Here is a 20,802-nt window from a genome sequence, read left to right on the forward strand (position 1 = left end):
CACCTCTGAAGTGCGCTTTTATGTAGAGGATTAATTCTGGTGTAGTTTATATTTTCTGAATTATTAAATTACACCAGTTAGAGAAGTCATAAATACAGCAATGACTTCAAGTCCCTAAGTTAGTTGTCATGATTTTTTTTTTTTAATTAAGTTGTCCAAAATGGATATACCCCAGAAAGCAAGCCAATGAAGTCATATTTCACTGAGGGGTGTTTTTAGACAGGCAAAATATTACTTGCTTTCTCTTAAAATCTCATTTAAATTTCTGCCTTCTGGGGGCGCCTGGGTGGCGCAGTCGGTTAAGCGTCCGACTTCAGCCAGGTCACGATCTCGCGGTCCGTGAGTTCGAGCCCCGCGTCAGGCTGATGGCTCAGAGCCTGGAACCTGTTTCCGATTCTGTGTCTCCCTCTCTCTCTGCCCCTCCCCCGTTCATGCTCTGTCTCTCTCTGTCCCAAAAATAAATAAACGTTGAAAAAAAAAAAAATTTAAAAAAAAAAAATAAAAAAAAAAAAATAAATTTCTGCCTTCTGGAAGTCTCCCGTGGCCACCCTGAAAGTGGAAAATAAATACAGGCTTCTGTTTTTCATATCTCTAAATTAAATAAAATTTCATAGTTATTTATTTTCAGCAGATTTTTTGGCACAGAAATAAAATGTCATAGCTTTGTTAATTAGAAGAAGACTTTAAGGGTTCAGTTTCAAAAAGAAAATAATTTTTGAGACGTCTGTAAGCCGTGTTCTCAACTAATGGGATATTCGCTGATCCTTGTCTTTCCAAACAGGACAAGAATATCAGAGAATTGAGTTTGGTGTTAATGAAGTAATTGAACCTAACGACACTTTGCCGAGAACTCCCAACTACAGTATTTCAAGCACATTGAATCCTCAGGCCCCTGAATTTATCCTCAGTTGCACAGCTTCCAAAAAGATCCCTGATGACGTAGATAAAGAAGCGGCCTACGGCTCCGTGGACTGCCAGTACCCAGGCTCTGCCCTTGCTCTGGACGGCAGCTCTAGCGTGGAGGTGGAAGTTCTAGAAAACGACGGTGTCGCGGGTGGTCTCGGACAGAGGGAGCGTAAAAAGAAGAAAAAACGTCCACCAGGATATTACAGTTACTTGAAAGATGGCGGTGAGGGGAGTATTCCCACAGACGCCCTGGTCAATGGCCACGCCAACCCAGCGGTCCCGAACAGCGTAGGCTCAGAGGACGTGGAGTTAGCGGGCGCGGCGCCCCCATCGGGGACACCCAGGACTTGCGGCAGCCCTCAGGGTTCCACGGACTTCGTCAGCGACGCTGTGTCCGGCGGGCCTTTCCCTGGAGCCCTCGACGGCGATGCGAGGACTGCAGGGCAGCCCGGGAGCTGCCACGGGGCTGACTTGGAACAGTCCTGCCTCCCCGCAGAGGCCGGCAGGGACAGCCTGTTGAGGACAGCGGTGGCTCAGCCTTACACGGGGACTCACACTACTGAAAACCTTGCCGTTGCTAATGGACAAATACTTGAATCCTCTGGCGAGGGCTCAGCTGCCAATGGGGTCGAGTTGCACACTGTGGAAAGCCCGGACTCGGACGCTGCTAAAGCCGAGAGCGCTGCCCCTGCTGCCGATGCCCCGGCCTCTGTGGCGGGCACCGCTCCCGCCAGCCAGCCTAAGTCGTGGGCCAGTCTTTTTCATGATTCTAAGCCCTCTTCCTCCTCGCCCGTGGCTTCCGTGGAAACTAAGTATTCCCCTCCCGCCACGTCCCCCCTGGTCTCTGAAAAGCAGGTCGAAGTCAAAGAAGGGCTTGTTCCAGTTTCAGAGGATCCCGTAGCCATAAAGATTGCAGGTATAGTTCAAAACACAGGTGGAGAGTGGAGATGGGAGCAGGGCTCCTTCGCTCCGGGTGAGGAACTTTGAGGCCGTCTGGGCTGACGCAGCGGCAGGCCCTGACCTGTGTGTTACTGGGAATTTCTCGAGAATGGCCATGCCTTAATTGTTACCTGTCTAGACGTAAAAGGATATCTAAGCACAATGCCAGGGGCGGGGGGGGGGGGGGGGGGAGGGTGTGCTCATACCTTTGTGTTAAGTGAACAGTCCGTGTCTGTTACCAGTCCTTTTCTGCTGACGGGTTACATTTCCACTTTCTTGCCTTTTGATCCAGTACTTCTCCGTCATGTGAGTGAATGGACGTGTACGTGTGTCACAGCTCTTGCGCACCTTTGCTGTGGAATCCTGGATGTGGACTAAACTTTGCACTGTTTCTGTTCTGTTCTTTCTTAGGATATTAGAAAGCATTTGGGGTTTTTTCTTTCTTTAAATTTTTTTAATGTTTATTATTTTTGAGAGAGGGAGAGAGACAGAGCGCGAGGGGGGTGGGGGGCAGAGAGAGAGAGAGAGAGACAGACAGACAGACAGACATAGAATCCAAAGCAGGCTCCAGGCTCTGAGCTGTCAGCACAGAGCCTGACATGGGGGTTGAACCCACGAACGAACTGTGAGATCACGACCTGAGCCAAAGTCGGCTGCTCAACTGCCTGAGCCGCCCAGGCACCCTGGCGGGGGTGGTTTTCTTTTGTCGTCTGTTTTGGATGGAGGACGTGGATTTTAGTTCGTTGTAGCATATGAGGGTCAGCTCTTGACAGGAAAAGAAAAACTGCAGTAATTTGGGACAAAGTTGATGATTTTTTTTTTGAGGGTTCAGGCTCAAAGGGCGAATTTACTAAGAATCAGAAATGCAGGGGCTGTCTATGTTTATACATAGCTAAGAAGCCAATGTATTTCTTCAGGTTTCTCTGTCCTGAGAAGTTCAGTCGCCAGCTCTTCAGGTTCTCGTCCCGCTAGCGGAGTTAAAAAAGGCTGTCTCGGGGCGCCTGGGTGGCTCAGTCAGTTGAGCATCGGACTTCGGCTCAGGTCATGATCTCGCGGTTTGTGAGTTCGAGCCCCGCGTCAGGCTCTGCTCACAGCTTGGAGCCTGGAGCCTGCTTCGGATTCTGTGTCTCCCTCTGTTTCTGCTTCTCTCCCACTTGCGCTCTGTCTCTCTCTGTCTCTCAAAAATGAATAAACTTAAAAAAATAAAGATACGTTATTATTTTGAGACTTTTTATTGAGTCTTAGAAATAGAGACTTAGCAATTGCTGCTTAGAAACATAGAAAGTAGTTTTGAGTATTGCTTCCTGTAAAACAGAGCAGCGGTAGCAGCGACACTAAACTCCTGGGACCACACACAGCTTAGGCAAAGTGGTATTGTTTGCAATTTCTTCCTCTTTGTTATAGGCTCCTGTGTAGACATTTACTTTGTAAGACGGTGAAATAAATTCAGTTTGTTACGAGTGAGATCACTGCCACAGACTTTGCTCGAATGGGCAGGTTTTTAAGCGTAGGCCCGCTTATTTTAAGCAGCATTTAACTGAGAGAGACTCTAGTTCCATTAAAAGATCTGTTGATGATGGTTATCCCAGAATTAGAATTAGCATTAGCATTAGCATCTAACTGGTTCTACTAAGAGAGTAATTTTTATGTTGATTATTGTATTTATTAACTTTTGGTCAACAGGGAGAGGGAAATAGTTCAGATATGAAGTTTTTTCTGTTTTGAATTCTTAGAATAATATCAGTATCCACATTTGATTTTTTTTTTTTTTTTTTTAAATCCCAAGTTCATTTAGTTTGGATGTCCACATTTCTGGATCCTCTGCCCTGTCATTAAGTCTGTGGTTAATAAATACCAACTAATTTTTGTGTAACCACCAATGAGATACAAATTAGGAAGATAAACCAGCTGTAAACAATAAGAACACCACATAAGGCATTTTGACCCGAAATACAGCCAGCTCTCGACTACTTGTACGTGTTGATCCGTTATGTTAGTGGGTTCTGCTCTCACCTTCTTGGTGTAGGTTGTCCACGTTTTGTTGCGTTGGCGGGAACTCAAGTGGAAACTCTTACTCCAGGAGCTGGAAGGGAAGAGCACTTGGGCTGACCCCCAGACTGCTTTCCTCCAGCCTGCAGGGAGCAGGGGCCTGCGTGGGCCTGGGGGGGGGGGGGTTCTGTGGCAGTGCCTGCTTGTTGCAATCTGAGAGGGGATATTTGTCACTTTTCAGTAGTAACAGCTGAACCGGGAGGTGAGGAAAAGAAACTTGAAAATCTTAGCTTGTATTTGAAAGTGGTTACCAAGCCGTAGACCTGTCCACGTTTAAGAGTAAGTGTGGGGGACACACAGGTAGTACAGGGATTCCCTGTGTGTTGTGACGAATGTTTAAGTTTTCTGGGCTTTTGCTAAGAAACATTTATCCTATCCGATGCTTTCGAGTCACAAATAGAGCTGTTCTGTATTTTATGTTCGGCTTTTAAAATCGTGCGTCGGTGTATCTTGTCTCAAAGGAGTGTAAATAATGGTGGGCAAGGAGAGGGACTAGGCTGAAACCCAAATAAAATGAATTAAAATTCCAGGGGGAAAGAGCGAACTAAACTGAGGTCCTTGACAGCTCTAAAAATACACCTGTCTGGTGAAGAAATTGAAGTCCCTAATGCTACCGTTTATTATGAGTTTTAGTCAAAACCTATTAATGTATGGAATCGCACAGTGGTCTTATACCTAAAATTTGTTCCTGGAGACAGCAGCAGAATCATTACAAGTTGGATCTGCTCAGAAAAATGAATTCCTGTGTCCGTATTTGTTTCAAATATGTAAACAAGTACATACCTTGTGATCGATCATTTTGGTGGCTTATAAGCCAGATTTATTTATACTTCCCTTTTCCTAGGGGAATGATTTCTTAAATATTTTGTATTTCCTCTTCGGCTTTTCCAGAGCAGCGGTGGTAGTGATAACGTAGCATAATGTAGCTGAAAAGGTACCAGCACCGGTTTGTATGAGTCATGCTTGTGGATGGAGCGTTCGGTCCCTGTCTGATTCACTGTGTTTATGGTCCTGCTGGTATTTGGGCCGCGTCTCTCTCTTACAGAACTAAATCGAGACCCCCCCCCTCCACTTACTTACAGAGCGTGTGTTGGTCTGTGCAGCCACCGGATAGTGGTACGTTTTGGTCACTTTGCTGTCCTGCTCCTGATTTGGTAACCCAAGAGAGCTTGTGTCCTTCCAAAGTGATGCGATGAGGGAGAGGGAAACACTTACAGGATGCTCTGGACAGTTTAGGAAGGTGACGGAAAAAGCCGGTCAGCATCAGAATGTTGAGTACAGGCCGGTTACTGGGCCTTAAGAATCCAGGAAAGTTCTCTGCCCTGCATTTTCACACATTTTAAAAGGTACCGTGACCGCTAAATCCTAATTTTAGGAAAACAAAATTTGATGCCTAAAACACATACAAAAATAATCCTGCTTTATACTGACTTAAAAGTTTACAGTGCAAGTGTTGCCTCCGGGTTTGTAAATCATTTCATTGGAATGATTTGTGGCAGTTTACGTGAGCCACTGTGTATGTCTTCAAATACAAGAAAGGCTGTTAACCACTCAGTTTTTCCGTGTGTCAGCAGATTTCATAAGGAAGTTAATTTTAATTCAGCCATTTAATGTTTAAGCCGGTACAGAAGCGAAGGCACTTCGGACCTTGTATGTGGTATGGATCATTCTGGCATTCTGTGCCATTCTGGTCAACGTTGCGTAGGGCAGTCCCCCAGCCCAGTGCGAAGGGTGGATTGAGGAGGCCAGCTTACTACAGCAGCTGTCTGGGTGGATCTGAGTAGTAAATTACACTGACAATAATGAACTGGAAGGAGGGCCTCCAGGGGAGGTTTGTTGTTCCAGTTAACTTGTGATTATTTGCCTTAAAAGGTGAAATAGAGAACCAACAGTGATGACTTTGGGTTCACTGGTCCCACTTCAAGTTTCAGCCTCAGGAAGTACCCTGCCTTTTGTCCTTTGGCTCCGCCCTTCCTGGTTTTAATTCTTTTGACCTCAGAAATTGTTAGAGTGCTTATTGGACTTCAGGATAGGAATACAATAGCGAATGGAATTGGTGATGTTATAAAAGAAACTGAACTAAATGCAGCCGAGAGTTAGGCCAAAGTCAGATTCCTACTGGCTTGTCTGCAAGTCAAGAAGAATTGACTTGAGTTACAAGTGGCAGGCAGGATTCAGCAATAGTGACAGATGACCCTTGTAGGAATTAGGATCTTTGCACGTGTGTCTCGCCGGGAGGGAGAGGAGGAGCACATCACAGGTGTCTGTCTGTGTTCCGCCCGGTTGTGGTCTTTGCGGCTGTTGAGGGGGGCGGGCCCAGTGGCAGGTGCTGCAGAACCAAACCTTTACATTGTTTGGATGTGTGTTTCTTTTTTTTTTTTTTAACTTTTTTTTTTTTAACGTTTATCTATTTTTGAGACAGAGAGAGACAGAGCATGAATGGGGGAGGGTCAGAGAGAGGGAGACACAAATCTGAAACAGGCTCCAGGCTCTGAGCTGTCAGCACAGAGCCTGATGCGGGACTTGAACTCATGGACTGCGAGATCATGACCTGAGCTGAAGTCGGCGGCTTAACCGACTGAGCCACCCAGGCGCCCTGGATGTGTGTTTCTTAAGAGAAGTTCCAGATGAGAAGAAATCTCATCTTTTTTTTTTTTTTTTAAGTGTATTCATTTTGAGAGAGAAAGAGAGTGAGCGGGGGAGGGGCAGAGAGAGGAGGAGAGAAAGAGAACCCCAAGCAGGCCCCGCACTGTCGTCTCAGAGCCTGATGCGGGGCTCGAACCCACAAAACGTGAAACCACAACCTGAGCCGAGACCAAGAGTTGGACATTTAGCCCACCTAGCCGCCCAGGCGCCCCGAGGAGATATTTAATTTTAATTTTTTTTACAAACTTTCATTTCTTTTTTTTTTTTTTTTTTAAATTTTTTTTTTTTCAACGTTTATTTATTTTTGGGACAGCGAGAGACAGAGCATGAACGGGGGAGGGGCAGAGAGAGAGGGAGACACAGAATCGGAAACAGGCTCCAGGCTCTGAGCCATCAGCCCAGAGCCTGACGCGGGGCTCGAACTCACGGACCGCGAGATCGTGACCTGGCTGAAGTCGGACGCTTAACCGACTGCGCCACCCAGGCGCCCCAAACTTTCATTTCTTTTTAAATGGAACTTGATGTATATTCACAGAATGTCCAAAACTTAATTTTGAGTAATTTAACTTCTTGGAGTACTGAAACTTGTTGGTTTGCTCAAAGTTTTCCATAAATTAATTTCCTTTTTCCATGTCTTCCTGCCTACATCAGTTTCTTTTCTTTTTTAAAAAAACATGTTTTTTAATGTTTGTTAATTTTTGAGAGAGAGAGACCGAGCACGAGCAGGGGAGGGGCAGAGAGAGAGGGAGACCCAGAATCGGGAGCAGGCTCCAGGCTCCAAGCTCCAAACTGTCAGCACAGAGCCCGACGTGGGGCTCGAACCCACGAACAGTGAGAACATGACCCGAGCCGAAGTCGGACGCTTAACCCACTAGCCACCCAGGAGCCCCACCGTTCTTTCTATTCTAATAAGGATTATCAGCGCCTGCCATCCTGCTAGGTGTCTCTGTAGACCCGTTGTGCTCTTGTGTCTGCACCTCTCATGGCCTTGCACGGTGCAGCCTGTCGACTCTGCCACAAGGGAGGCTGGAGTCTTCTGTTCCAGGCTGCGAAGTGAATGGAGCGGCAGAGTCAGGGTTTGAACTCTGGTTGTCTGCTGGTTGTCTTCCTGGACTCGTGCCTTGAGTCTCCTTTGCAGGGGCGCCTGGAGGCTTTCTGAACGGTGTGATAGGATGACCCTCAAACTCCACCAGGTTGTTTCTAACAAACTTGAGTGGAACCAACAACTTTAGTCTCCAGATGTTTAATTCACCCCCACATTACCCTTAATAGTTACTTTCTGTATGCCACCTACTCTCTAGGTCAGTGAGTGACGATTGGCCTTGTCTTGAGCGTTGTCTGAAGAATAAGATACGAAAGGAACAGATGTCCGCTCTTATTAGCAGAAAGACAGCAATCATCTGCAGAGAGGTGTGGGGCCTGAGGCCAGTAGGAGATGTGCTGGAATCAGTGGGGATGGCAAGATCAGGCCGGGACCGAGGAGGCCAGGAAGCTCTGGTACCCACACGGGAAGGACTCAGCAGAGCAGTTAGCGGCGTGACAGGGTTGTCTGATACCAGGGGGGGGTGATGGCGCCTCCTGCCATGGAGATACGCAGTGTGCCTTCAGGGAAGACTGCTTCCGGTCAGCCCGCCTTCGAGAGTGGTGTTTAGGCTCACTGGAAGATGCTGACGACAGAATGGTAACTTTGTTTTAGCTTGGGTACGACTTGCCACTGTAGAGAACGTTCTAGAATAGCAGTGTCATGATTAAGGAAAATCTGGAATGTTTGGAATGGTTCCTTCTCTGTATGTTCTACCATGAAGACCTTAATCTACAAATGTTTGAATATTGTACCAGAGGCTCTTGTAAAGAATGTTGAAGACTTGAAGCTAGTTCAGTACATCCTCTAGTAAATGTACTGAGTGTCTTTTTGTTCCAGATTACGTGCTTTGAGTTTTTGCCCTGTTCATTTTGTGGCTACATGGCTGTTTGGAATGTTCGGTTACTTGCAGTCATTGAGCAAACCACTAGGTGATGCTGAGAGACTTGAATTTGAGATTGTAGATGCCGAACAGTGAAACTGCTTTTTTTTTTTTTTTTCCCTCCCTTAAAAAATAAGTGAACTGAGAGCAATGGCCCGAAGCTGGCGTTGGTTCCAATGGGAAGGGTCGATGTAGAAACTAAAGGTTTCTGTCCAGCCAGTACCTGCTGCTTCCCAGATCAGTGTTGGAAAGAAGTCAGCTGATAGTCAACTTTAAATTGGGTATATTGTCTGACTGCACAGGGCTGGAGTGTTTCATCCTGCAGGTATGCAGATAATTTGGGGCACGTGGCTCGGTTGCAAACATAAGCAGGGGAGGAGCAGAGAGTGAGGGAGGCACAGAATCCGAGCCGTCAGCACAGAGCCCGACGTGGGGCTTGAACTCATGAACCTTGAGATCATGACCTGAGCCGAAGTGACCTGACGCTTCACTGACTGAGCCACCCAGGCGCCCCACACCTGTTTCCTTTTGAGCGTGGAGTTGATTTTTTTTTTTTTATATTTAAGAAGATATTAACTCAGGGGCGCCTGGGTGGCGCAGTCGGTTAAGCATCCGACTTCAGCCAGGTCACGATCTCGCGGTCTGTGAGTTCGAGCCCCACGTCAGGCTCTGGGCTGATGGCTCAGAGCCTGGAGCCTGCTTCGGATTCTGTGTCTCCCTCTCTCTCTGCCCCTCCCCCGTTCATGCTCTGTCTCTCTCTGTCCCAAAAATAAATAAACGTTGAAAAAAAAAATTAAAAAAAAAAAAAAAAGAAGATATTAACTCAAAGTACTTTTGACCGTCTGCAAACATGTTTTTGAGTCTGTTAAGGCAGTTAACATGGGAGGGAGATTTCAGATCTTCTGGTCCTTTTCTTTCCATTTTCCTTCCGTGTCTTGCTAAACAAGAATTACTGTCAGTAAGCCACCTCCCTCTTCTGTCTTTGCCCCTCCCCCACCCTAGAAGCCGCTCCTTCCTTGGAATCCTCAAAAGGAATTGAGGTTGCTGTTTCCTTTCTTTCCCCAGTGGTGAGTCGGTCCTTCCCTGGCTCCCTCCCTCCACAGTCCTGTGAGCCCCTCGGCACCCCAGTCCTGTCTCCCTCCTCAGGCAGGCTTCAGGCCGCTCCGCTCTGGCTCTCCTTCCTGGGGGCCTAGAGCCTGCTTCCGCCTCCACTGTTAATTCAAACCCCCGCGTCCTTCTAGGTTCTTCTTGGGCTGCCTCTTACATGTGGGTGGTGCTTAGGGCTCCGCTCCTGACACATCAGTCCTGCTGAGGATGTCTGGTGCCAGCTGCAAGCTGTGGGCCTGTGTGTGTGTGTGTGTGTGTGTGTGTGTGTGTGTGTGTAGATGTGGTACTTGCTGCTCTGTGGGTGTGAGTGCACTGCCGACTGGTGTAATCCGGGTACCTCGTTTCCACACCTCTGAAACTGAGCTTGTGACCTCGTCACTGTATGCAACAACAAGAAGCCTGCTCTGGGTGGGAGGCCCTATCGCCCCCGCCGGAGACCTTGCCGTGCCAGCTGCCATTTGCCGTCCTCGGCCCCCTGCCGCCTGACGGGTCGTCCAGTCTGGGGATGTGGCCGAGCATCCCGTCCGCCGACCCGCCTTCGGTTCAGCCTGCCCCGTTGTCCCCTTTTCGCTGGTCTACAAGCTCTCCTGCAGCAGGGCCACCTCTCAGCCACCTCTGTGCTTCCAGGACCCGGTGCCCGGGCGGGGCTCAGCGAGCGGCAGCGTGTCAGTTAGCAGAGGTCCTGGTGGTGAGAAGGCGGTTGATTCCGAGTCTTCTGGTTTGGCAGAAACGGCATTATTGTTCGTAGACGTAAAGCTGCTGTGGCAGACACTCACAGGGGTCGTGCCTCTGCTGGAGTGTTCATCTGGGACGGATGCCCATTTGGAAGTGCACAGATTTTTAATGGAATGATTATGTTAAATAATTGCTGTTCTGGGGCACACGTTGACAGGTATGGACCGTCGTGATAATATGCCACAAACACAACGCACAGCTCTGTTTTAAGGAGGAGATCTTAAGCCTGTGGGGAAAGTGAGCCCTGAAACCTTTGTGAGAAAGGGTCGTGGCCTGGAGCCCGGTACTTGGTGAGGGGCAGTGCGGACGCGGGTGACGCGTCAGCTCAGGCCACAGCCGTGCCGGCTCCCTAACCTTCTGGGCCTCTGTTCTCTCGCCTGTGACGTGAGCAGGATAGCGGTGGCCCCCTGACAGGGGTGTGAGCACAGTAACGAACGGTACAGCTGAGCCCCGCAGCACAGTGTCTTGTCACACGCCCTGTCCCGTCTCTGCCGGGAGGCGTCACCTGTTCGCGTGGCCCAGCTCTGTACCTGGCGCGGTCCTCACGGACGCCCGGCGCTGCGCCCGCGGTAGGGGAGAGAGCGGAGGGCTGTGCCAGCCCAGACTAGTTGAACAGGTCCCGGCGGGTCTTCTGGAGCCTGTGATGCTTTACTTTTTGTAAATGGGAAAATCATTCACTGTGCTTCGTCAGTTAGAGGGAAGAGGACATTTACTGTCCCAGGAGGGAGGGGATAGGTGTGTGCGGACGTTAGAGCTGTGCAAATTAATTTCCTCATTTAAAGCTCAAGTCGGAGACCTGCCAGTCCAGCTGCGGTGTAGAATTAAAAGGCTTGCTTTTGTTGGATGCCTCGGATGGGTGCTGACATCACACGTACGCTCACTCCCTTTTTCTTTTCTGGGACACGATTTAAAAGGAAGCGGTGTGGCTGCAGATCGTGGCTTTTAGGCACCGGCTGTGCCGCGTAGCTCCCGAGTGACACAGGCCGGCCGGCGGGGGTTTAGAGACTCCGTCTCCTTCCTGGTGAAAGGGGGGTGGTGCCGCTGCTCTGGATTGCTGAGGATTCAGTGCAGCCCCTTAGCGCTTGTACGTCATCGAGCGCTTGCCCGGGTAAAAGGTGTCCTTGACTTGTGGCTTCACTGGTACAAGATTCGTAACGGGACATGGGGAGGCTTTGTCTTGTTTTAAAACTTTACTGAAAAAAAATTACTTAAGGCGTTTAATTGCACCGCTCGAGCGTTCTGTGAAGATGGCAATCCCGTCTGTCTGCCGACCGTAGAGAAGAGTGACGTCAGGGTGAATCTGCCGAGAGGTGTGTTTCTGCCTGGAGCCAGGGCGTTCAAGCACACGCCTTGTGTGAGGAGTAGAAGTGCGCTACGTGAGACCGCTGTCTCAGAGAGGAGTGTCACCCCTCCCTGGACGGTGATGGGTCGCCCACCGTTGGGGTGCGTGGGGTGCCGTGGCAGTTGCTGGGGCTTCCCCCGGACGAGGCTCCCGTCTGCACTCGAACTCCTCCGTAGCTGGCGTTTGAGGGACTGTGCTGTTGGCGGGGCCTGCCTCGCTGTCAGCATGCGGGGAGGGGCCTGTGTGTCTCAGGTCTGTTCGCTCTAACCCATGTAGTTCAGCCGTTTCTGTTTCTTGTTAAAATAGTTCTCTGCTCCCTGGTTGGATCCCCACGGAAAGATAAACAAACCTAGTGTTTGGGGGGAGAGTATTTTTAAAAATTTTAAATCGTTGGTTACTGCACACGATATTGGGCCCCGTGAAGCTTCAACACAGTGTGCCTTTTCCTTGGATATGTACTTTCTTGAGGGGGGATTTTTTTTTTTTTTAAATTTTTTTTTTTTTTCAACGTTTATTTATTTTTGGGACAGAGAGAGACAGAGCATGAACGGGGGAGGGGCAGAGAGAGAGGGAGACACAGAATCGGAAACAGGCTCCAGGCTCTGAGCCATCAGCCCAGAGCCCGACGCGGGGCTCGAACTCACGGACCGCGAGTTCGTGACCTGGCTGAAGTCGGACGCTTAACCGACTGCGCCACCCAGGCGCCTGAGGGGGGATTTTAACGCTCCTCCAGAGTGTAGGAATTTCGTTCACTGTTATTTACTGGATGTCGTTAACTTCTTAAATATGCTTCTTCACTCTTTCAGAGTTACTGGAGAATGTGACCCTGATACATAAACCAGTGTCATTGCAACCCCGGGGGCTGATCAATAAAGGAAACTGGTGCTACATTAATGCTGTATCCTTCTCACATGCTGTCTCCAAGGCCCACGGACCACGGCGTTCTCTTCCTCCGGTGCATTTGACTTAGTTCAGCTGCCATGGGGCTTCTGCCTTAAACTTTGAATCCAAAAACTTGGTTCCTTACTTAGTGTGCCTACCTTGCTTAAAAGATAGAGTTCTTCCTGCCCCCCAAAAAGGTGATTTGTTGACCGGTGAGTGACAGAATGAGGCCAATTTTATTTTCATTAGCATGGCCTCGAGTAATAGGGTAGCGTGTCCACTGACAGCTGGAAACATTGTTGTAATTGCTACATCTTGGTCGAATCAAGTTTTTGTATGTAAACTGCTGACTGCAGAGTAAGGCCTTACATGGAAATCGCAAGGCAGTTGTCCTTACGGTTATTTGGTCGATTCCTTGGAAGTTTACATACGTAAGTCTTTCAGTGTCCTTGGCTTAGTTTTACATGCTTTGCGTTTAATGTGCCTTTCAGGAGTTTGGAGTGTCTGTTTCATTTCCTTTACGCTTCCTTACTGCCACTCCTTAGACGCTGCAGGCACTGGTCGCCTGCCCTCCAATGTATCACCTGATGAAGTTCATCCCTCTGTATTCGAAAGTGCAAAGGCCTTGTACGTCGACACCCATGATAGATAGCTTGTAAGTAAGGTGCCTCCAGATGTGTCCAGGGGCTGGGTCGTTTCGCCTCTGATAATTCAAATTCGAATAGTTTAGCAACGTTCTTACTTTCTTGCAGACGAGTCCTTTAATTTTTTAATTTTTTAAAATTCACTGTTTGTGTTTTTATGTGGAAGCTAACCAGAAATGCAATTGGAGCACTGCCTGTGTTCCTCAGATTTGTTCATGTCAGTTTAGTGCTTGCCAGTGTGTGTCCCTGAAGATCTTCCGGAAGTTACGTAGAAAAGGTGGAAGAACCACTCACCGCTCTGGCATCGGTTGCCAAAAACTTGCCACCTTCATACTGACTGATATTCTGAGTAGCCATCGAGAGTCTCTAGTGAAAGGATGTCTTTTACAAAAATGTACTAAACTTTTTCTCCCCCGTGTTTAGTGTTCGGCTAATGAATGAGTTTACTAATATGCCAGTACCTCCAAAACCCAGACAAGGTGAGTAGTGGTGAGGCCTCCTGATGCCATTGTGTACGGACGGCTGGGGAGGCAGGTGGCTAAATTTCATACGTTCGGTCTTGTCGCAAAGAAAAGGTTTTTAAAATAACCGGCGCTACACCTGTGCTGTTCTCAGCGTCGCGGGGGGCGGGGAGGGGGTGGGGTGGGGCTGTGGGGGGGGCGGGGTGACCCGGTGATGTTGCCTTTCATCGTGTTAAGACTCTGTTTCAGTGACGAGAATCTGTGTCCTGTTCCGTTGCAGCTCTTGGGGATAAAATCGTGAGGGATATCCGCCCTGGAGCTGCTTTTGAACCTACGTACATTTACAGACTCCTGACGGTGATCAAGTCGAGCCTGTCTGAAAAGGTTTGGCCCTGCTCGCGCGTAGCTCCGGTCCCTGCTTGTTCAGTGCTCGCCCTGCACTTGCATTGCTGCCATTTGGTGGGTGTTCGGTAGATCTAGGCTTGTTGTGGAGTCAGTTGCTTGAATGAAATTTAAAAATACGACGATCGTCCTCGTAACCAGAGGCAGGGCGTGCATCACTTACTGGGCACCGAGCACCCTTGTAAGTTTTTTCCGTACCTTAGCCGACCTCGCCCCCTGCCGTCCTCTCGTTGTTACATTTGAGAAAAGGGTGATCCTTTTCCAAGGCCACATAGCTCGTAAATGCAGCGCCTGCCTGGCATCACGGCCAGCTCCTTGACTGCCGCATGGCCTTTCACGTGGAGCGTGGTCCTGGGGCCCGGAACTGTGGCGGCTTTCGGGAGAGCTGCGTCTCCGTCACACTCACACGGCTCCTTGACTCTCTTAGCTGCATCTTTTGTCACACACTTTGCTACTAAAGGCGTGGGACCAGGGGCCAAGGGGGTCTCGTGTAGGGCGCCGACAGCTGTCGAGAGTGAATTGCATACCCTTTCTGCAAAGTTAACTGGAGCCTTTCTTTCCTCCCTGACAGTCTGTGATGAGTCCATACGAGCAATTGAAATGATACTTATGGGAATTATTTAGAGAGAAAAACCATCCCCCCCAAAATTCCATTAAAGCTAAGTAAAGTGTGTTGAAGCGCCATTGTTTTGCGGAGGGTGAGTGGCCGGGGTGGCGTAGGCGCGAACCGTGCCTCTCCGCGTTCAGTTGGAGATTGACGTTTCCGGGGTGGCGGGAATGTACGGAATGTTGGGAATGCAGAAGCAGATTACGCTGTACCCTCTGCCCGCAGACAGCTCACCGTCCGGTAGGGGAATTAGATATTTAATCTAAGGAAACAGCAAAGAAGTCCTAAGATAGATGCAAATGCAGATGCTTGAGAAGCCGAGGCGGGCCACCCGGTTCAGGTAGCGGTTCAGGTGGCGGCCCAGGAAAAGCAGTGAAGTTCAGGGGGCGTCCCGTGGCCAAGCCCCACTGACATCCGGCTCCGAGGTTATGTTCGTGGATGGAAGTGTCTTTTGAAGTTAGGTGCATCCTGGCTGTGTTGGGTCCCCCATGCCACCCTCAGGCTTGGTGGTCCGACGGAAGGGCTGTGAGTCACAGCCGTTATCGAAAGGACTCAGAAGCCGTTATCCTCACAATCGGGTTAAGACAGCACGAGGACACAAGGCAAGACGAGACGTCCGGTATGTGGGAAACCTGGAGACTCGTGTCCTGGTGCGTCACAGAGAACGCGCTTCGTTCCTCGGCGTCAGAGTGCGACAGCACGTGGAAAGATGCCGTCTGCTAGGGAAGCACAATGGAGACTCCGTGCCCGGGGTCCCCAGGCGTCCTCTGCCTGGCGCAGACCAGAATTGCACACCTGCACAAGGAAAGCGGGTGTTCAGCGTAAACCATGTTGTACGATTCAGGCACATTCCCTTGTCAGTTCTTGGAGCGGGGGGACCCTCCCCAAATCCCACTTCCCAGATGCCAACCAGGGAGCGACCTGACCCGGCAAGTGGCCCTTCCCGAGAACGTCAGGCCTGCCGCGTTGACCCTTGTGCCTCTGAGCCACGCTGGTTTCCGCCCTTTGCCGCACATACAGAGCGTGCTACACGCCCAACGGCTGCCGTCCGTTTGGAGTCCTGTTTGGAGTGGGTACGCCAGAGGCTGAAAGAAGGGTTCGGAAATCCTCGGTCCCTGCGGTCCTTCTCCAAAGAAGGAAATACGAACTCATCCTGAGATCATAAAACAGATATCTGGCTGTCGCGTGACTCGTCTGGAGATGAATTTGCTGATGTGTGTGCGTAAAAAAAACCGTCAGCGGAGCCTTTGAATCAGGAGAGATTTTCACGTGTGATTTGGGTCCTTTCCCCTGTAGTTGCCCATCGTTGCGAATGGGAGGACCACCCGGGCTCCCCTTCACAGCCACAGTGTGACCTTTGGCCCCTGGGGTTGTGAGACGAGGGGGCCCTCGTGTCTAGTGCTTGTTCGTCCCTTTCGTGTGCATAGAAGAGCAACTTTTCAATAAGTGTTTTGTTCTGAAGGTAACGTGTATTGTAGAAAATTTCAAAAAGCCGGAAAAAACATAACAGATGGAAGTTCCTCCTCATCCTACACTTAGACATAAAGGTTTACTTTGCACCCCCACCCCCACCCCGTGCCTCCCTCACTCCACCTGTTTCAGCCTACAAAGAAGTCACGCGAAGGGCACCTGGGGGGGATCCGTCCGTTAAGCGTCCGGCTTCGGCTCAGGTCATGATCTCACGGTTCGTGGGTTCGAGCCCTGCATCGGGCTCTGTGCCAACAGCTTGGAGCCTGGGGCCTGCTTCCGATTCTGTGTCTGTCTGTCTCTCTCTCTCTGCCCCTCCCCTACTCGCGCTGTCTCAAAATAAAAACGTAAAAAGAAATTAAAAAAAAAAAAAGTCACATGATTTCTGGAAACACTTTACATTAAGTCTTGTTAAAAATTGAAGAGGAGACCTGGTCTGAATATGCAGGCTCAGTATTCCCTGCAGGCCTTGCGTGGTGATCAGTTAAAATTAACGTGTTCCTATCTGGCCTTTTCAGGGTCGACAAGAAGACGCGGAGGAATATTTAGGCTTCATTCTAAACGGACTTCATGAGGAAATGCTGAACCTGAAGAAACTTCTGTCACCCAATAACCAAAGTAGGTCGTGGTCTGTTGGCCCCAAAATTGCGCGAGAACATTTCCCCAAGAATTAATTCTGAACAGATGTCGCGTGTTCGTACACGGAGCCGCTTCCTCCCCAGATCGTTGGCCCTTTGAGTCACTTTCTCACCAGGGCGACTCTGGTTATCTCTACACTGCTTATTTTTTATACCACCGAGAATGCTCCCTCTGGGTAAATTAGAGTACATCCAGCACCTCTGCTTTTGTTCGTTCAGTTTTTAATGAGGAAAACGATCAAACATACGGAAAAGCCGGGAGAATGGTTTGGTGAATACCTGTGCAGCCGCTGGATTCTGCACCCGTTGACGTCCTGCCGTGCTTTCTCTCTCTGTGTCCCCACGCACGGTGTGTGCACGCATTTCCTGAGTGACACAAATTAAGTGGGAAGTAACAGTTTAGTTCGCCCCTAAAATGGCCAAAGCACGCATGTCCGGAGACTGAGCGTGCTCTCCTGTGTGACCAAAGCCCCTTAGCACGTGAGGAAGACGGGCCGCGCTCCCGCTGTGCTGCCTGGCTTCCGGTCTGTCTTCACGGCTCTCCGGCTGTCCCAGGAGCGCCGTCCTTGGTGGTTTATGCCAGCAGCATTCAGGTGGGCGTCCGTCCCTGTCGCCTTTGTTCTTTGTGCAGAGCGCGCCTTGGTTTCGCCTTTAAGGCTCACTCCATGCAGGCGGCTTATGGAGAACCTTTTTTTAAGGAAGCTGTTTCGCTGTCATTGTTGCCGTGAGTGGCCTAAGCGGACTGTCTCCTTTTCAGAACTCACTGTTTCCAACGGACCCAGGAGCCCGTCGGTGCACGAAGACGAGCAGGACGAGCCGGGCGAAGGCAGTGAGGACGAGTGGGAGCAAGTGGGCCCCAGGAGCAAGACTTCAGTCACGCGCCAGGCAGAGTTTGTTCAGACCCCGATCACTGGCATTTTTGGCGGACACATCAGGTTTATGCTCTTCTGGAATATACTGTAGTGTTGGCCTCTCTCAGGGTTTTGCCATCTGGCCGAAGGGGGAGGGTGTAAGACGTGTCTGAGGAGTTCTGGGCTCGACGCTTTGCCTCGACGCCCCTGTGCCTGCTCTGTCCCCCGCTGTCCCTGCGCCTCTCCCGCCTGGTGCTTTCACTGCTCTCGCCCGGCACCAAAGCCCTTCGGCCCCGGGCACTGCCGCCGTCCCCCAGGCCCTGCTGCCCTCCTGACTCCTCCCTCCGTCAGCACTCCAGCCGCTCACAGCTAGGTAGAAAAGAGAAAGACTTGTTAAGTTGGCAGGCAGGTTCTGTTAAGAGAAGAAATTCTGTGTCTGGCTGGAGGAATTTTAGGCTCTGGAACCGAGTGAGCCAGAAAGGTGAGGGAGTGTGGAGGGAGATACTTTCACATAAAGGGGGACGCGGGGCCTCCTGGAGGGCTGGGTTCCCTCCTCTGGCCCAGTTCCCATAAACCAGATGCTCGTTGCTCTTTAATGACCTCCTTCTAGAAGAGTTCTGTCTGAGTGCATTAGAGACAGACATTCGTTGCCGCTTCGATGTGGAACTCAGGAGCGCTGGGGCCGGCTCCAGGGAGGCCCAAGCGTCCAGAGCCCCGAAGGGCCCCCGGAGCAGGGTTTCCTCGCGGACGGCCTGGCGTTGGAACCTACGAGGGGGGTTTCGTAGTGAGACGCAGCCTTTGCTTGTCCCGAATGCCGTGCATCCAGAAGAAGTGACACCCCTTCCGAGGCAGAGGCAGGCAGAGTCAGTTCGGGCTCGCCCTGCCCCACAGCTTAGGTCGAGCCCCCTTCATCGAGGCTGATACAACCCCCGCACGTCCACGGGCTCCTTCAACGGCCCCGGGCGGTGCTGCTGTGCCACGCCCGATCCAGAAGCCAGTCGTGCCGCCTTGTCCCCTTGAACGAGTCCTTTCTGGGCTCCCCACTGTGCGCTAGAGCCGCCGGGCCCCCTTCCGTTGTGACGTCTCCACGTCAGCCTTGTGGTCAGGTGTGCCCTGGGGACTGCCGCCCCCGTGACTTGGTGTTGCGGATACGATTCCTTGGGCTGGGCTGTTTGGGGAAGGGAAGCCGGGATCCAGGTCAGGCACGGCACTGAGAGAAGGCCGTCTTGTGCCTTTGGCTCTGCGTGAGACCGGCAGCCTGATGTCCGTGCTCTTGGGCCAGCCCAGTGGGTGTGACAGCACCGTGTGTGCGCGCGTAGGTGGAACGTGCAAGGCTTCTGAGGCCGGCGCACCCCAAGATCTCACGTTTGTTTGAGAATAACCAGCATCCGATTTGGAGGAAATTCGTGCCGTGCAGGACCTCTGGCCCTGGCCTTGGCGGGCTTTTTAAATGTTGAAACGGCTTGTTGATACTTTGGAGAACTAACAAAGCAAAGGTTGGAATGATCTCTTCAAATTTAGGAACTTCTGTGTGTGTGGTAGCCATCATGAAGTGTGGTTTTCTTTGCAAATCCACCTTCCTTGGGTGGGTTTTCACTCCCCCTGGAGAAACCATCACCTTTCTTCACCCTTTTCTCCCCGCCCGTTCGGAGCCTTGAATAAAATCGAGGCCGTTGGAGTCCGGAGGACCGCTTCTTGATTCCGCCATCAGTTTTAATGACCGCCCCGCCCGCCCCCCCCCCCCCCCCCCCCCCCCCGTTGCTCTTGGAACCAGGGGAACGGCCATGGCTCTCGAGTCTGTGCCCTCGGAGGGAGCACGAAGATGCTTCCTGGTCCATGTGGCGGGGGAGCGCGTGTGGACGTGAAGCCCGAGGGAGAGGAGCGTTTAGTTCGCTCTTGGGGGCACCTGCTCTGCGAAGTCTGAACCCCCAGGCACCATCTGATTCCTTCGTCAACTGGGTCACTCAGGCTGCAGAAGCAGAGTTCTCGTTGCGTGCCTGGAATGTTTCCCTGCCGGGGCTGAATGGGAGATGGGCTGAGCACACAAGTTTTACTCAGAGAAACTCAGAGGAAAATGAAATGAAAAACCAGCTAAGAAAACAAGGTTGAACTGGCACCCTTCTTCTTGAGGGTGGTAGGTGGCCTTGTTTCCTGGAATGTTAGCTTAGTTTTTGTTAGACACACCCTGCTTCTCTTTTGTAAGTCATTTTTATAGGGGAAAAATGCCATTAAAAATTTCGTTTACCTTGGGGTTTCCTCTATTTTATTAGAATGGCTCTGATACTTTACGAAGATGAGAAGTGTCAGCGTTTTGAGGCCATGGCAGGATAAGGGCAGTTACTAACTGGTGCATTAAATAAAGTGTGGAGTGGAAGGGAAGGAATTTGGAAGATGAAGTAGGTTTTCTTCCAGTGTGCTTGTGCTGGGAACGCGATCTGCTGAACTGGTGGGCTTTTGCTTAGAAATACTCAGGAGGTGGTATTCAGCCTGATTATTATTATTTTTCTTTTCCCGCCAATAGTTGGTGTCATTATTTTATTTTATTTTATTTATTTTTCCCGCCTGATTATTTTTTCCCACCAATAGTTGGTGTCATTATTTTATTTTATTTATTTATTTTTCCTGCCTGATTATTTTTAACTTCGGTACATCGGTGGCTCTTTTCCCTCTCTGGCCTCCTGAGAGTGGTCCTGAGAAACCTCGTTCCCCGTGTTAATCCCTCTTCTGCTGCTGGGTGATCTTGAGGGAAGGCGGGAAGGAGCGTTGTGTCACAGTTGTCTGGTCGTGTCTTCCAACCCGCAGGTCTGTGGTCTACCAGCAGAGTTCCAGAGAATCCGCCACTTTGCAGCCCTTCTTCACGCTGCAGCTGGACATCCAGTCTGACAAGATACGTACGGTCCAGGACGCATTGGAGAGCCTGGTGGCGAGAGAATCTGTCCAGGGTTATACCACAAAGACCAAACAAGAGGTACAGCCATAGTTGGTCTTGAACGTGTGTGCCGAGGCGCCCCGGTCTGGTGGAAAGAGCGCGCGGCGCAAGCGGGTCCGCGCTCTGCCTCTCAGGCCCCTTCACTGTTTCGCACTGAAAGTTTCCCCGTGTTTACAATGGGACGGCTGAAACGGCTGGTCCTGACACCACTCCACGTAGCCCAGGGTGACGGT

At 50.5% G+C, this 20,802-nt stretch overlaps 1 protein-coding gene across 1 annotated transcript in view; it reads left to right on the forward strand.

Annotated features, from left to right (window-relative positions):
• USP10 (ubiquitin specific peptidase 10) overlaps positions 1-20,802 on the forward strand; it is a 70,355-nt gene that overhangs the window by 40,940 nt on the left and 8,613 nt on the right. Inside the window, exons 4-11 of the mRNA XM_047078852.1 lie at positions 782-1,822; positions 12,495-12,586; positions 13,116-13,225; positions 13,638-13,693; positions 13,956-14,059; positions 16,670-16,769; positions 17,547-17,724; positions 20,443-20,608. Coding sequence (XP_046934808.1) covers positions 782-1,822; positions 12,495-12,586; positions 13,116-13,225; positions 13,638-13,693; positions 13,956-14,059; positions 16,670-16,769; positions 17,547-17,724; positions 20,443-20,608 — 1,847 coding nt within the window. The remainder of the gene's footprint in view (positions 1-781; positions 1,823-12,494; positions 12,587-13,115; positions 13,226-13,637; positions 13,694-13,955; positions 14,060-16,669; positions 16,770-17,546; positions 17,725-20,442; positions 20,609-20,802) is intronic.

Source organism: Lynx rufus, unplaced genomic scaffold (assembly GCF_022079265.1).
Source record: "Lynx rufus isolate CCGP_SWC_20201006 ecotype Redwood Valley unplaced genomic scaffold, mLynRuf1.p SCAF_16, whole genome shotgun sequence".
NCBI classification, from domain to species: Eukaryota; Metazoa; Chordata; class Mammalia; order Carnivora; family Felidae; genus Lynx; species Lynx rufus.